Genomic DNA, 12,193 nt, shown 5'->3' with positions numbered 1-12,193 from the left:
ATCCATGGAAAACTGACTTTAGACAAGGGTGCTGAGTCAAAGCTGTGAGAACAGCTTTGGGAAAGAAATGGTGCTAAATGATTGGATTTCCACATGGAAAAGAATTAACTTAAAATGGTATCTCGTGCCATATACAAAGATTAACTCAATATGGATCAGTACCCTAAATAGAAGCACTAAAATAATAAAACACTTTCAAGAAAATGTAGTAATAAACCTTCAAGACATTGGAGTTGGCAATTGATTCTTATGCATTACACCAGTAAGGTGAGCAATAAAAGAAAAAAGTACATAAACAGGACTTCACCAAAATTAAAAGTTTTGGTGCATCAAAGTCTATTATCAAGAAAATAAAAGACAACCTACAGAATGAGAGAAAATATCTGGAAATAATATCTTAGATACGGGTTTAATATCCAGAATACATAAAAAAAAAACTCCTACAGCTCACCAGCAAAAAGAAAACCCAATTAAAAAATTGTCAGAGCACTTGAATTGTTATTTCTTTAGATAAGAGACACAAGTGGCCAATAAGAATACGAAAAGATACTTTATACCCATTGAAAGTGAAAGTGAAGTCGGCTCAGTCGTGTCTGACTCTTTGCGACCCCGTGGACTGTAGCCCACTAGGCTCCTCCGTCCATGGGATTCTCCAGGCAAGAATACTGGAGTGGGTTGCCATTTCCTTCTCCAGGGTATCTTCCCAACCCGGGGATCAAACCCAGGTCTCCCACATTGCAGCCAGATGCTTTAACCTCTGAGCCACCAGGGAAGCCCTTATACGCATTGCTGCTGCTAAGTCGCTTCAGTCGTGTCCGACTCTGTGCGACCCCATGGACTGCAGCCTACCAGGCTCCTCCGTCCATGGGATTTTCCAGACAAGAGTACTGGAGTGGGTTGCCATTGCCTTCTCCTTTATACCCATTAGGGTAGCCATTAAAAAAAATAGAATAACAAATATTGATGAAGATGTGGATAAATTGGAACCCTCATGCATTCTTGGTGGTAATGTATGAATAAAATCTGTACAGCCACTTCAGAAAACTGTTTGGTGGTCTTTTCAAATGCTCAACTTGGAATTACTATATGATTGAGCAGTTCCACCTCCTAGGTAAATATCCAAAAGAACTGGAGAGAGAGATTCGGATATTGTATGCTAATGTTTATTGCAGTATTGTTTACAGTAGCCAAAAAATTGAAGCAATCTAAGTTTCCATTAACAGATGAATGGATAAATAAATATGGTATATACATACAGTGGAAATTATACGGTCATAAAAAAGGAATGAAGTTCTGATACGGTGCTGCAGTGTGGATGAAGCTTGAAAACAAGGCAGGGTAACATTTTCCAGACACAAAAGGACAAGTATTGTATGATTTCTCTTTGTGAGTTTCCTAGAGTAGTCAAATTCATAAAGACAAAGTTGGTTAGTAGTTACCAGGATATGGGGGTAGGGGAAAATGAGAAGTTATTCCTTAATGATTATAGAGTTTCTGTTTTTTTGTTTTTTTTTTTTAAATAGAGTTTCTGTTTATGTAATGGGTAAGTTTTAGAAATAGATAGTACTGATGGTTGCCCATCATTTATCATTTAATTGTACACTTAAAAATGGTTAAAATTTCAAATTACAATATTTACAGTAAAATAAAATTTATTTAATAAGCAAAAAGTAAATTACAATAAAATAAAAGGAAAACAAAAGCTAGTTGATCGTAAATGTGATATTTGTTTCCAGACTTTCAGTTGTACTCTGTTGCTTTGTATGTCTATTCTTATGCCAGCTCCACATTGTCTTGATTATTGTAGCTCTTTAGTAACTTGATATCAGAAAATATAAATCCTCCAACTTTCATCTTTTCAAGATTGATTATTCTGTGTCCCTTAAATTGCCATATGAATTTAAGAATCTGCTTATCAATTTTTGGAAGATAGGACTGCTTATCTTAAGCCCAGTCTGCCATTTCTAGCTGTGAGACTTTCAAAAATTGCTTGTCTCATTTTTTCATAATCCTTATTATAATTTATTAGAGTTAAATGAGAAAAAAAAAAAACCACGTAAAACCTGACAATTGAGTGTTTGGCATATAGTAAATACTCAGTATACTACTAACTGTAGTATTATTGCTATGACTACCACTGTTACTGCCAATGTAATACTTCCACATATTGACTAGAGTAAATTACTCTACTGCTACTTCTAGCATTGTCCTTTCTTGAGTCAGGAAAGCAGAATGTTGTAAGGAAAATAACATGAAATTTGGAATCAGTCTACCTGAGTGCAGTGCTGTAGAATACTGATGGTATAAGTATTTTAAACCTAGCTGTGTTTCATGATGCCATGAAAACAGAAATGTCAGATACTGTTCTTGATACATCTTAGTTGTGACAGAATCTATTAATCAAAGTGGCAGTTTGAGCATCATAAAAACCATCAATAAGAGAAGCTTAATTATGGTTAAAAATCTAACTTACGTTTCCTCCTTCAGTAGTCATTTATTATCTGTCTTTTTAAACTACTATATGGGAAACCTGAGCACAAAATGGTTGTTTTTCTCCTCCATAGTTATTGGGGTGGGTAATGGGCAATTACTGGTGGCACTCGGCTGCTAATGGCAAAAATAGTCCATATTTTTAATACACTGTTGCTGGTTTTGAGAGTATTTTTTTCTCCTAATTTCAGGTTGGGTGGGACTATATCAGCATACAAGATAGTACCAGATGAAATAGAAGAAATCAAGGTATAGTATGGCATTTTTCACCTCTACAAAAACTTAGTATCTTGGAGGGAAGGTGGGCAACAAATTGTCTTTTCTTTATACTATTGAATCTTTACTTGTGTTGGGATATCATTTAACTCCCAGTTATTCTGTTTGAATTAAAATATGCATATCAGATAATCATCATCAGATTTCATCTACCGTCATCAATACATGGTAGGAAAATCAAAAAAGGAACCCTTTCTTGTAAAACTCATTGAAAATTTACTTAAGAAAGCACTGTATATAAGCATTATTGTGCATAAAGTATTTCTTTATCATTTAATTTCTTTTTCTTACTGTCTCTCACCAGTTGTAAATAATATTAGTCTTCTAATAAATTTTTCTGGCTCCTTTGATAACACAGTAGGCCAATTTCAATTTAAAATTAACAGTACAATAACTGAAAAATTGACCTTACTCTTTGAATATTACAGCATAGTCACATTTTTCTGTCTTTACATCTTACTAAATTCTGTGGATTATTAGTATTCTTGCATAACGTGTGGCCCTTCTCTAAAAGCAGTTTAAAATCTAATGAAAACTGAACTTACTATCTTTTCCATGAATAAAATTTAACAACTGGATAGCAGTAGTCAAGGATAAACAAGACTGAGTTATACTGTTAACAATGATATGTAAAGATCTTAACAAATTGTTAACTTTGATTTGATCACACTTTTCTAAATCAATTTCAATAAATTCAAGCTGTTAGTAAATAGTTCTTCAATTGATTACATTATTTTTAAATAAGTTAAATTCATTAATCTTTATGTTATATTCTGTTACTTTCAGTATCTCAGGTGTTTTGTATGGGCAACATCAGGAATTAATACCATGGTTACATTCTAGCAGAAAGTTGGGGAGAAAAGTCAGGCATGTAAAGAGACTCTTTCCAACTTGATATAAATTCATAAAATAGTTTAGCTGGGAAGAACCTTAAGTCTAATCCAGATCCCTCATTTTTCAAAAGATAAAATAGGAATTAATAAAACTGAGCTTGTTGAATTAATTTTTTGTGATGCTTAAAGGTGCTCTTACAATTGCTGCTGCTGCTGCTAAGTCGCTTCAGTCGTGTCCGACTCTGTGCGACCCCATAGACAGCAGCCCACCAGGCTCCTCTGTCCATGGGATTCTCCAGGCAAGAACACTGGAGTGGGTTGCCATTTCCTCCTCCAATGCATGAAAGTGAGAAGTCAAAGTGAAATCGCTCAGTCGTGTCTGACTCCTAGCGACCCCATGGACTGCAGCCTACCAGGCTCCTCCGTCCATGGGATTTTCCAGGCAAGAGTACTGGAGTAGGGTGCCATTGCCTTCTCCAGTTATAATTGCAATATGTGTTAAATGATAAAGGTGAAGAAAATATTCTATGGAATATATAGGTAGGACACTTGTTCAAAAAAGATAATCAGCAAAATCTTTCTAAGAGGTATACTGAGCAAATTGAAATTCTATATAGAAGCAGAGGCATTTGTGAAATCATAAAAAGGAGATAATATGACACCAGATCATAGGGTATAAAATAAAGACTGTTGAGATGTAGGACTGGCAATGAACCTTTATGCCATGTTAAGAAACTGAAAACTATCAAGTGCCATTATGTGATTTTAAGAAAGAAAGTGGCATAATCGGGGTGATGACTTTATTTTGATAAATGAGAGATCTTATTTCAGTGGAGAAGAAAGGTTCCATTTATAAGGAAGGAAACCAGGCTGCAGGAATATAGGCAGTGATTGAGACTTGAACTAAGGCATGGCCATGAGGTTGAAGAAAAACAACTCATATTCAAGAAATATTATTTAAGAAAATAGAATCAACTGTACTTGGTGATTTATTGAATATCTAAGGGAAAGTGGAAAGATTGACTCAGGTTTCTGGCTTGGGAATCTAAGTAGATTGTGTTGCTGTTAATCTAAGGAGGAGAGGAAAAAGGAATGTTTGAGAGCAAGTGGGATAAGTTTTGGACTTACTGAATTTGAGGTTCTTCGTAAGTGACCTTATGTTAATCAGCCTGTAACTCAAAAGAAAGATAATTCCATCTTTCAGTTGATACTGAGATTTTGTCATTATACAAAAGTTAGTTGAGCCATGCTACTAAATGGAATTACCTAAAAGAGTTATATGAAATCTTAGTAGTGGACCAAAATTGTTGCTTTGGGGAAGGTCCATCCTAGAAACAGAGGATAAATATACTCTTTTATTAGTTTAATTAATAAGCAGAAATGTTGCCTATTTTTAGTAGTGACTTTTTCTCTAAAAAAGTAGTTTTTTATTATGATTTTTTTAAATTCTAGAATTATGACAGTTATTCCTGAAGAGATTCCTTGGGGAAAAAAAGCATGATTCATGGATGACATATAATAAGTGATTTTTTTTCCCATCAGTTCCTGTTATTACATCTAAAACAACTTCAGAGAATTTGAGGCCTGAGGCATAAAAAACTGTGAAACTGATTCTTCCTTTCAAAAGTGTTGGAAGAAAAATTGTCATAAAATATCTTGTCAGCATTCTTTGGCAGCATTAGTATTTTCCTTTTGTTTTGTTTAGAGGTAATGTGAAACATCTGGTAGTAGTGTTTATTTTACTTGGCTAATGTATGAGTAATTTAAATCTAAATAGTACAATTATGTTCAAATTTGAACTATACTCTCCATATTATACCATGTGTAAATCAATATGCATCTGTAGGAAAGTGAAATGTTACTTTCTTAGTTGTGTCCAGCTCTTTGCAAGGCCACGGACTGTGGCTCACCAGGCTCCTCTGTCCTTGGAATTTTTTAGGCAAGAATACTGGAATAATTACCCATTGCCTTCTCCAAGGGATCTTCCCATCCTAGATCTTCCCAACCCAGGGTTCGAAGTTGCGTCTCCCACATTGCAGGCAGATTCTTTACCATCTGAGCCACCATCTGTATATTTACTCTGAAAAAGATATGATTGGTTGATGAAGCATAATTCAATTTTTGTCAGATGTTGTAGACTTTTACAATGTTTCTAGTACTAGAAATCATTATTTAATTCATACATAGTTTGAATTAAGCATACATTTATTAATTAAAGTAAATCACCTCAGAGTGAATAGATGCTTGGCCAAAGCCTTAAGGGATAAAGAGCAAACACATTCTTGGCCCAATCACAACTATCTCTTCCACCCAATATTCTGAATTTTTATCATTATCAGTTCCTTGCTTTTATTTAGTTTTACTATATATGTTATACATCCATAAATATTATAATTTATTTTTGTTTCTCTTTGAACTTTATATGAATTGAATACAATCTATTGTGCCTTGCTTCTCTTTCTCGATGCTGTGAGATTCATCCTGTTGTTGTCTATAGCTAAGGTTTTAGGGGGACTGTTTTGTTTTGTTTTATTTTTTGCTGTAAAATAGTACATTGTGCCACAAATTATTGAGACCTCCTTCTGTTGATGGACATTCAACTTATTTCCACTTGGAGCTATTAAGAAAACTGATGCTATAATAGTCTTATAAAAATATATGTAAGAGTTTCACTGAAGTATACACTGAGGAATGAAATTCTTGAGTTTCAGTAATATATATTTTCTGGATGAAATCACAGACTGTTTTCTAAGGTAGTTGTGCCAATTTATATTGCCACTTGGGTGAATTTATTTAAAATAGAGATATTTAAATATTAACTTTAATCCATTTGTAATTCATGTGTATAAATTTATTTGTATTTGCAAACGAAATCACTAAACTTTTATAATATTTTCCCAATGAATCTATTTTTGTTTGTAAAAGAACCATATTGGTTATAGATGATTTATCATCCATCATAATGTCTTCAGTTCTGCCAACAGGCAGAATATAAGAGGAAGTGATCACTCCAATTCAGTCAGAAATTTCGCTGGGTAAGAGCTGGATGGAGAATATGGTGGGTTTTCATCCATTCCTTCCTGTCGCTGTAGGAGACTTACCTTTAATAGTCTTATATTCTAGCCTGTCTTTCTTGCCTCCAGCCTAACCAATATAAGCCTCAAACACTGGCAAATATCTTGAAGTGGCAAGTTTCATTGTTCTTTGGTCAGGCTTACTTCCCTAGCAGATCTTTGAAGAATGCAAAAGATTGTCCTCTGCCTTTCAATAGATTTTTGTCTAGCCTTACAGACTTGTGTACAGCACTGCAATCCACAATTGCTCCCAGGGAAAAAACAGCCATTTGTTTAAGTCTATTCAAGTTTCCAATTTCTAAATGTCTAATAGCTTTCTGGTTTCTTTAAATCCCAACAAAAGTTCTCTGCCTGGAAATGCTGATGGTCAGCCCTATGACCAAAATCAGCAAATACCCTCAGTGGAAATGGGTGGGTGGAAAAGCCAGAGATTATATTTTAACTTAGAAAACTTTCCTCATAGAATTTTATTTTGTCTAGTTTATTGGTCTGAAGCTCCTTGCTGTCTATAAAAGTAGGATTTTGGTAATTATTTGATTGATTCTACTCATTATGGTGTTAAGTATTGACCTGCTGTCATCTCCTGCACTCTACCAAAAGCAGAATACTTACATTGTATTTTTAAATGATTATTACTAGGTTATAGAAAATCTGTTTGTTTGCTGAATGAATCCTTCCACTACTTTTTATGAAACACTGTTATTGTATCTAGAAGTTTTTCAGTTTACTGATTTAAATGAACTTTAGTAACATGCTGGTTTTAGAAAAGGCAGAGGAAGCAGAGATCAAATTGCGAACATCCGCTGGATCATCGAAAAAGCAAGAGAGTTCCAGAAAAACATCTATTTCTGCTTTATTGACTATGCCAAAGCCTTTGACTGTGTGGATCACAATAAACTGTGGAAAATTCTGCAAGAGATGGGAATACCAGACCCCCTGATATGCCTCTTGAGAAATCTGTATGCAGGTCAGGAAGCAACAGTTAGAACTGAACATGCAACAACAGACTGGTTCCAAATAGGAAAAGGAGTTCGTCAAGGCTGTATATTGTCAGCCTGTTTATTTAACTTCTATGCAGAGTACATCATGAGAAATGCTGGACTGGAAGAAACACAAGCTGGAATCAAGATTGCCGGGAATAATATCAATAACCTCAGATACGCAGATGACACCACCCTTATGGCAGAAAGTGAAGAGGAACTCAAAAGCCTCTTGATGAAAATGAAAGTGGAGAGTGAAAATTTGGTTTAAAGCTCAACATTCAGAAAACGAAGACCATGGCATCCAGTCCCATCACTTCATGGGAAATAGATGGGGAAAGAGCAGAAACAGTGTCAGACTTTATTTTTCTGGGCTCCAAAATCACTGCAGATGGTGACTGCAGCCATGAAATTAAAAGACGCTTACTCCTTGGAAGGAAAGTTATGACCAAGCTAAATAGCATATTCAAAAGCAGAGACATTACTTTGCCAACAAAGGTTCGTCTAGTCAAGGCTATGGTTTTTCCTGTGGTCATGTATGGATGTGAGAGTTGGACTGTGAAGAAGGCTGAGCGCCGAAGAATTGATGCTTTTGAACTGTGGTGTTGGAGAAGACTCTTGAGAGTCCCTTGGACTGCAAGGAGATCCAACCAGTCCATTCTGAAGGAGATCAGCCCTGGGATTTCTTTGGAAGGACTGATGCTGAAGCTGAAACTCCAGTACTTTGGCCACCTCATGCGAAGAATTGACTCATTGGAAAAGACTAATGCTGGGAGGGATTGGGGGGCAGGAGGAGAAGGGGACGACAGAGGATGAGATGGCTGGATGGCATCACTGACTCGATGGACGTGAGTCTGAGTGAACTCCGGGAGTTGGTGATGGACAGGGAGGCCTGGTGTGCTGCGATTCATGGGGTCGCAAAGAGTCGGACACGACTGAGCAACTGATCTGATCTTAGTAACATGAACTCACAAAATCAAATCATTTTGCCATTATATCTACTACTGTGAGCAAGAATCCCTTAGAAGAAATGGAGTAGCCATCATAGTCAACAAGAGTCCAAAATGCAGTACTTGGATGCAATCTCAAATGACAGAATGATCTGTTTGTTCATTTCCAAGGCAAACCATTCAGTATCACAGTCATCCAAGTCTGTGCCCCAACCAGTAATGCTGAAGAAGCTGAAGTTGAATGACTTTATGAAGACCTACAAGACCGTCTAGAACTAACACCCAAAAAAGATGTCCTTTTCATTATACGGGAGTGGAATGCAAAAGTAGGAAGTCAAGAAATACCTGAGGTAACAGGGAAAATTGGCCTTGGAGTACACAATGAAGTAGGGCAAAGGCTAATAGAGTTCTTCCAAGAGAATGCACTGGTCATAGCAAACACCCTCTTCCGACAACGCAAGAGAAGACTCTACACATGGACATCACCAGATGGTCAATACCGAAATCAAATTCATTATATTCTTTGCAGCCAAAGATGGAGACGCTCTATACAGTCAGCAAAAACAAGACCTGGAGCTGATAGTGGCTCAGATCATGAATTCCTTATTACCAAATTCAGATTTAAATTGAAGAAAGTAGGGAAAGCCACTAGATGGTTCAGGTATGACCTAAAGCAAATCCCTACAATCATACAGTGGAAGTGACAAATACATTCAAGGGATTAGATTTGACAGACAGAGTGCCTGAAGAACAATGGACGGACGTTCCTGACATTGTACAGGAGGCAGGGATCAAAACCATCCCAAGAAAAAGAAAGGCAAAATGGTTGTCTGAGGAAGCCTTAGAAATAGCTGTGAAAAAAAAAAAAAATGAAAGGCAAATGAGAAAAGAGAAGATATACCCATTTGAATGCAGAGTTCCAAAGAACAGAAAGGAGAGATAAGAAAGCTTTCCTCAGTGATCAATGCAGAGAAATAGAGGAAAACAATAGAATGGGAAAGACTAGAGATCTCTTCAAGAAAATTAGAGATACCAAGGGAACATTTCATGCAAAGATGAGCACAATAAAGGACAGAAATGGTATGGATCTAACAGAAGCAGAAGATATTAAGAAGAGGTGGCAAGAATACACAAAAGAACTATACAAAAAAGATTCATGACCCAGATAATAACGATGGTATAATCACTCACCTAGAGCCAGATATCCTGGAATGCAAAGTCAAGTGGGCCTTAGGAAGCATCACCACGAACAAAGCTAGTGGAGGTGATGGAATTCCAGTTGAGCTATTTCAAATCCTAGAAGATGATACTGTGAAAATGCTGCACTCATTATGCCAACAAATTTGGAAAACTCAGCATTGGCCACAGAACTGGAAAAGGTCAGTTTTCATTCCAATCCCAAAGAAAGGCAATGCCAAAGAATGTTCAAACTACGGCACAATTGCACTCATCTCACATTAGGAGAAGGCAATGTAGTACTCTTGCCTGGAAAATCCCATGAATGGAGGAGCCTGTTAGGCTGCAGTCCATGGGGTCGCTAGGAGTCGGACATGACTGAGTGACTCCACTTTCACTTTTCACTTTCATGCATTGGAGGAGGAAATGGCAACCCACTCCAGTGTTCTTGCCTGGAGAATCCCAGGGACGGGGGAGCCTAGTGGGCAGCCGTCTCTGGGGTCGCACAGAGTCGGATACGACTGAAGCGACTTAGCAGCAGCACACTTTAGGAAACTAATGCTCAAAATTCTCCAAGTCAGGCTTCAACAGTACATGAACCATGAACTTCCAGATGTTTTCAAGCCAGATTTAGAAAAGGCAGAGGAATTAGAGATCAAATTGCCAACATCCATTATATCATTGAAAAAGCAAGAGAGTTCCAGAAAAGCATCTACTTTTGCTTTATTGACTGTGCCAAATTCTTTGACTATGTGCATCACAACAAACTGTGGAAAATACTGAAAGAGATGGGAATACTAGACCACCTTACCTGCCTCCTAAGAAATCTGTATGCAGGTCAGGAAGCAACAGTTCGAACTGGACATGGAACAACAGACAGGTTCCAAATCGGAAAAGGAGTATGTCAAGGGTGTATATTGTCACCCTGCTTATTTAACTTATATGCAGAGCACATCATGAGAAATGCTGGGCTGGATGAAGCACAAGCTGGAATCAAGATTGCTGGGAGAAATATCAATAACCTCAGATATGCAGATGACACCACCCTTATGGCAGAAAGTGAAGAACTAAAGAGCCTCTTGATGGAAGTGAAAGAGGAGAGTGAAAAAGTTAGCTTAAAACTCAACATTCAGAAAACTAAGATCATGGCATCTGGTCCCATCATTTCATGGCAAATAGATGGAGAAACAGTGACAGACTTTATTTTCTTGGGCTCCAAAGTCACTGCAGATGGTGACTGCAGCCATGAAATTAAAAGACACTTGCTCCTTGAAAGAAAAGTTACGACCAACCGAGACAGCATATTAAAAACCAGAGACATAACTTTTCCAACAAAGGTCTGTTTCGTCAAGGCTATGGTTTTTCCAGTAGTCATGTATGGATATGAGAGTTGGTCCATAAAAATTGCTGAGCTCTGAAGAATTGATACTTTGGAACTGTGGTGTTGGAGAAGACTCTGAGAGACCCTTGGACTGCAAAGAGATCATACCAGTCAATCCTAAAGGAAATAAGTCCCGAATATTCATTGGAAGGACTGATGCTGAAGCTCCAATATGCTGGCCACCTGATGCGACTCCTTAGAAGAGACCCTGATGCTGGGAAAGATTGAAGGTGGGAGGAGAAGGGGACACCAGAGGATGAGATAGTTAGATTGCATCAGTAACTCGATAGATATGAGTTTGAGTAAACTCCAGAAGTTGGTGATGGACATGGAGGCATAGCGTGCCTGCAGTCCATGGGGTTGCAAAGGGTCAGATGTGACTCAGCAACTGAACTGAACTGAACTGGTTTGTTTGTTTAACGATCAATGTCTCAAACACTGTGGCAGTTACTTTAAAACAACTAACTGATTTTAATCCTCATAACAAACATATAAAGTGGGTATTCTTCTTGTTCCTATTCATAAGTGAGAAACGTGAGGCAAAAGCATTAAGAATGTCCAAAGTCACACAGCAAATAGTGCGGAAGTTAGATTCAGACCCAGAGTCCAGATTCTTTTATGATAACGAGCATTAGTAGTAGTGTAGATACAACACAATATTTATCTGATCTACTTACGTGAATATATCAAACTGACTTAGGAAATGTTTACTTCAATATGTGTTACTTTCTGATATCCCTTTTCTTATTTGGATTGCTGTTCTTAAATTTCATTAAATCTCTGATTTACCCATTCATTTATTTAATAATAATTTATTTGACATTTGTTTCTTCTGTATTTAAACTTGGTTATCTCATCCAGTTTCATAGCTTTTGTTTGGGTTCTTTTTACTAAAGTACACCTTTTAATGATGTATAATATTTTATATGAGTTGTACACAAAAGACATAAAATCATAAGTGTAAAGCTTGTTTAATTATCACAGATAACACATCTGAATAACCACCACAGATAAAGAGAATATCATAACATCA

General features: G+C 36.8%; 1 protein-coding gene across 12 annotated transcripts in view; it reads left to right on the top strand.

Annotated features, from left to right (window-relative positions):
• GPHN (gephyrin) overlaps positions 1–12,193 on the top strand; it is a 535,685-nt gene that overhangs the window by 196,035 nt on the left and 327,457 nt on the right. For all 12 annotated transcript variants that reach the window (XM_070377686.1, XM_070377689.1, XM_070377688.1 and 9 more), the window contains exon 3: positions 2,682–2,739. In XM_070377686.1, the coding sequence (XP_070233787.1) occupies positions 2,682–2,739 (58 nt within the window). The remainder of the gene's footprint in view (positions 1–2,681; positions 2,740–12,193) is intronic.

This window comes from Bos mutus, chromosome 10, assembly GCF_027580195.1.
Source record: "Bos mutus isolate GX-2022 chromosome 10, NWIPB_WYAK_1.1, whole genome shotgun sequence".
Classification (NCBI taxonomy): domain Eukaryota; kingdom Metazoa; phylum Chordata; class Mammalia; order Artiodactyla; family Bovidae; genus Bos; species Bos mutus.
The sequence above is the reverse complement of the archived record's forward strand: the minus strand, read 5'-3'. Positions and strand labels throughout refer to the sequence as shown.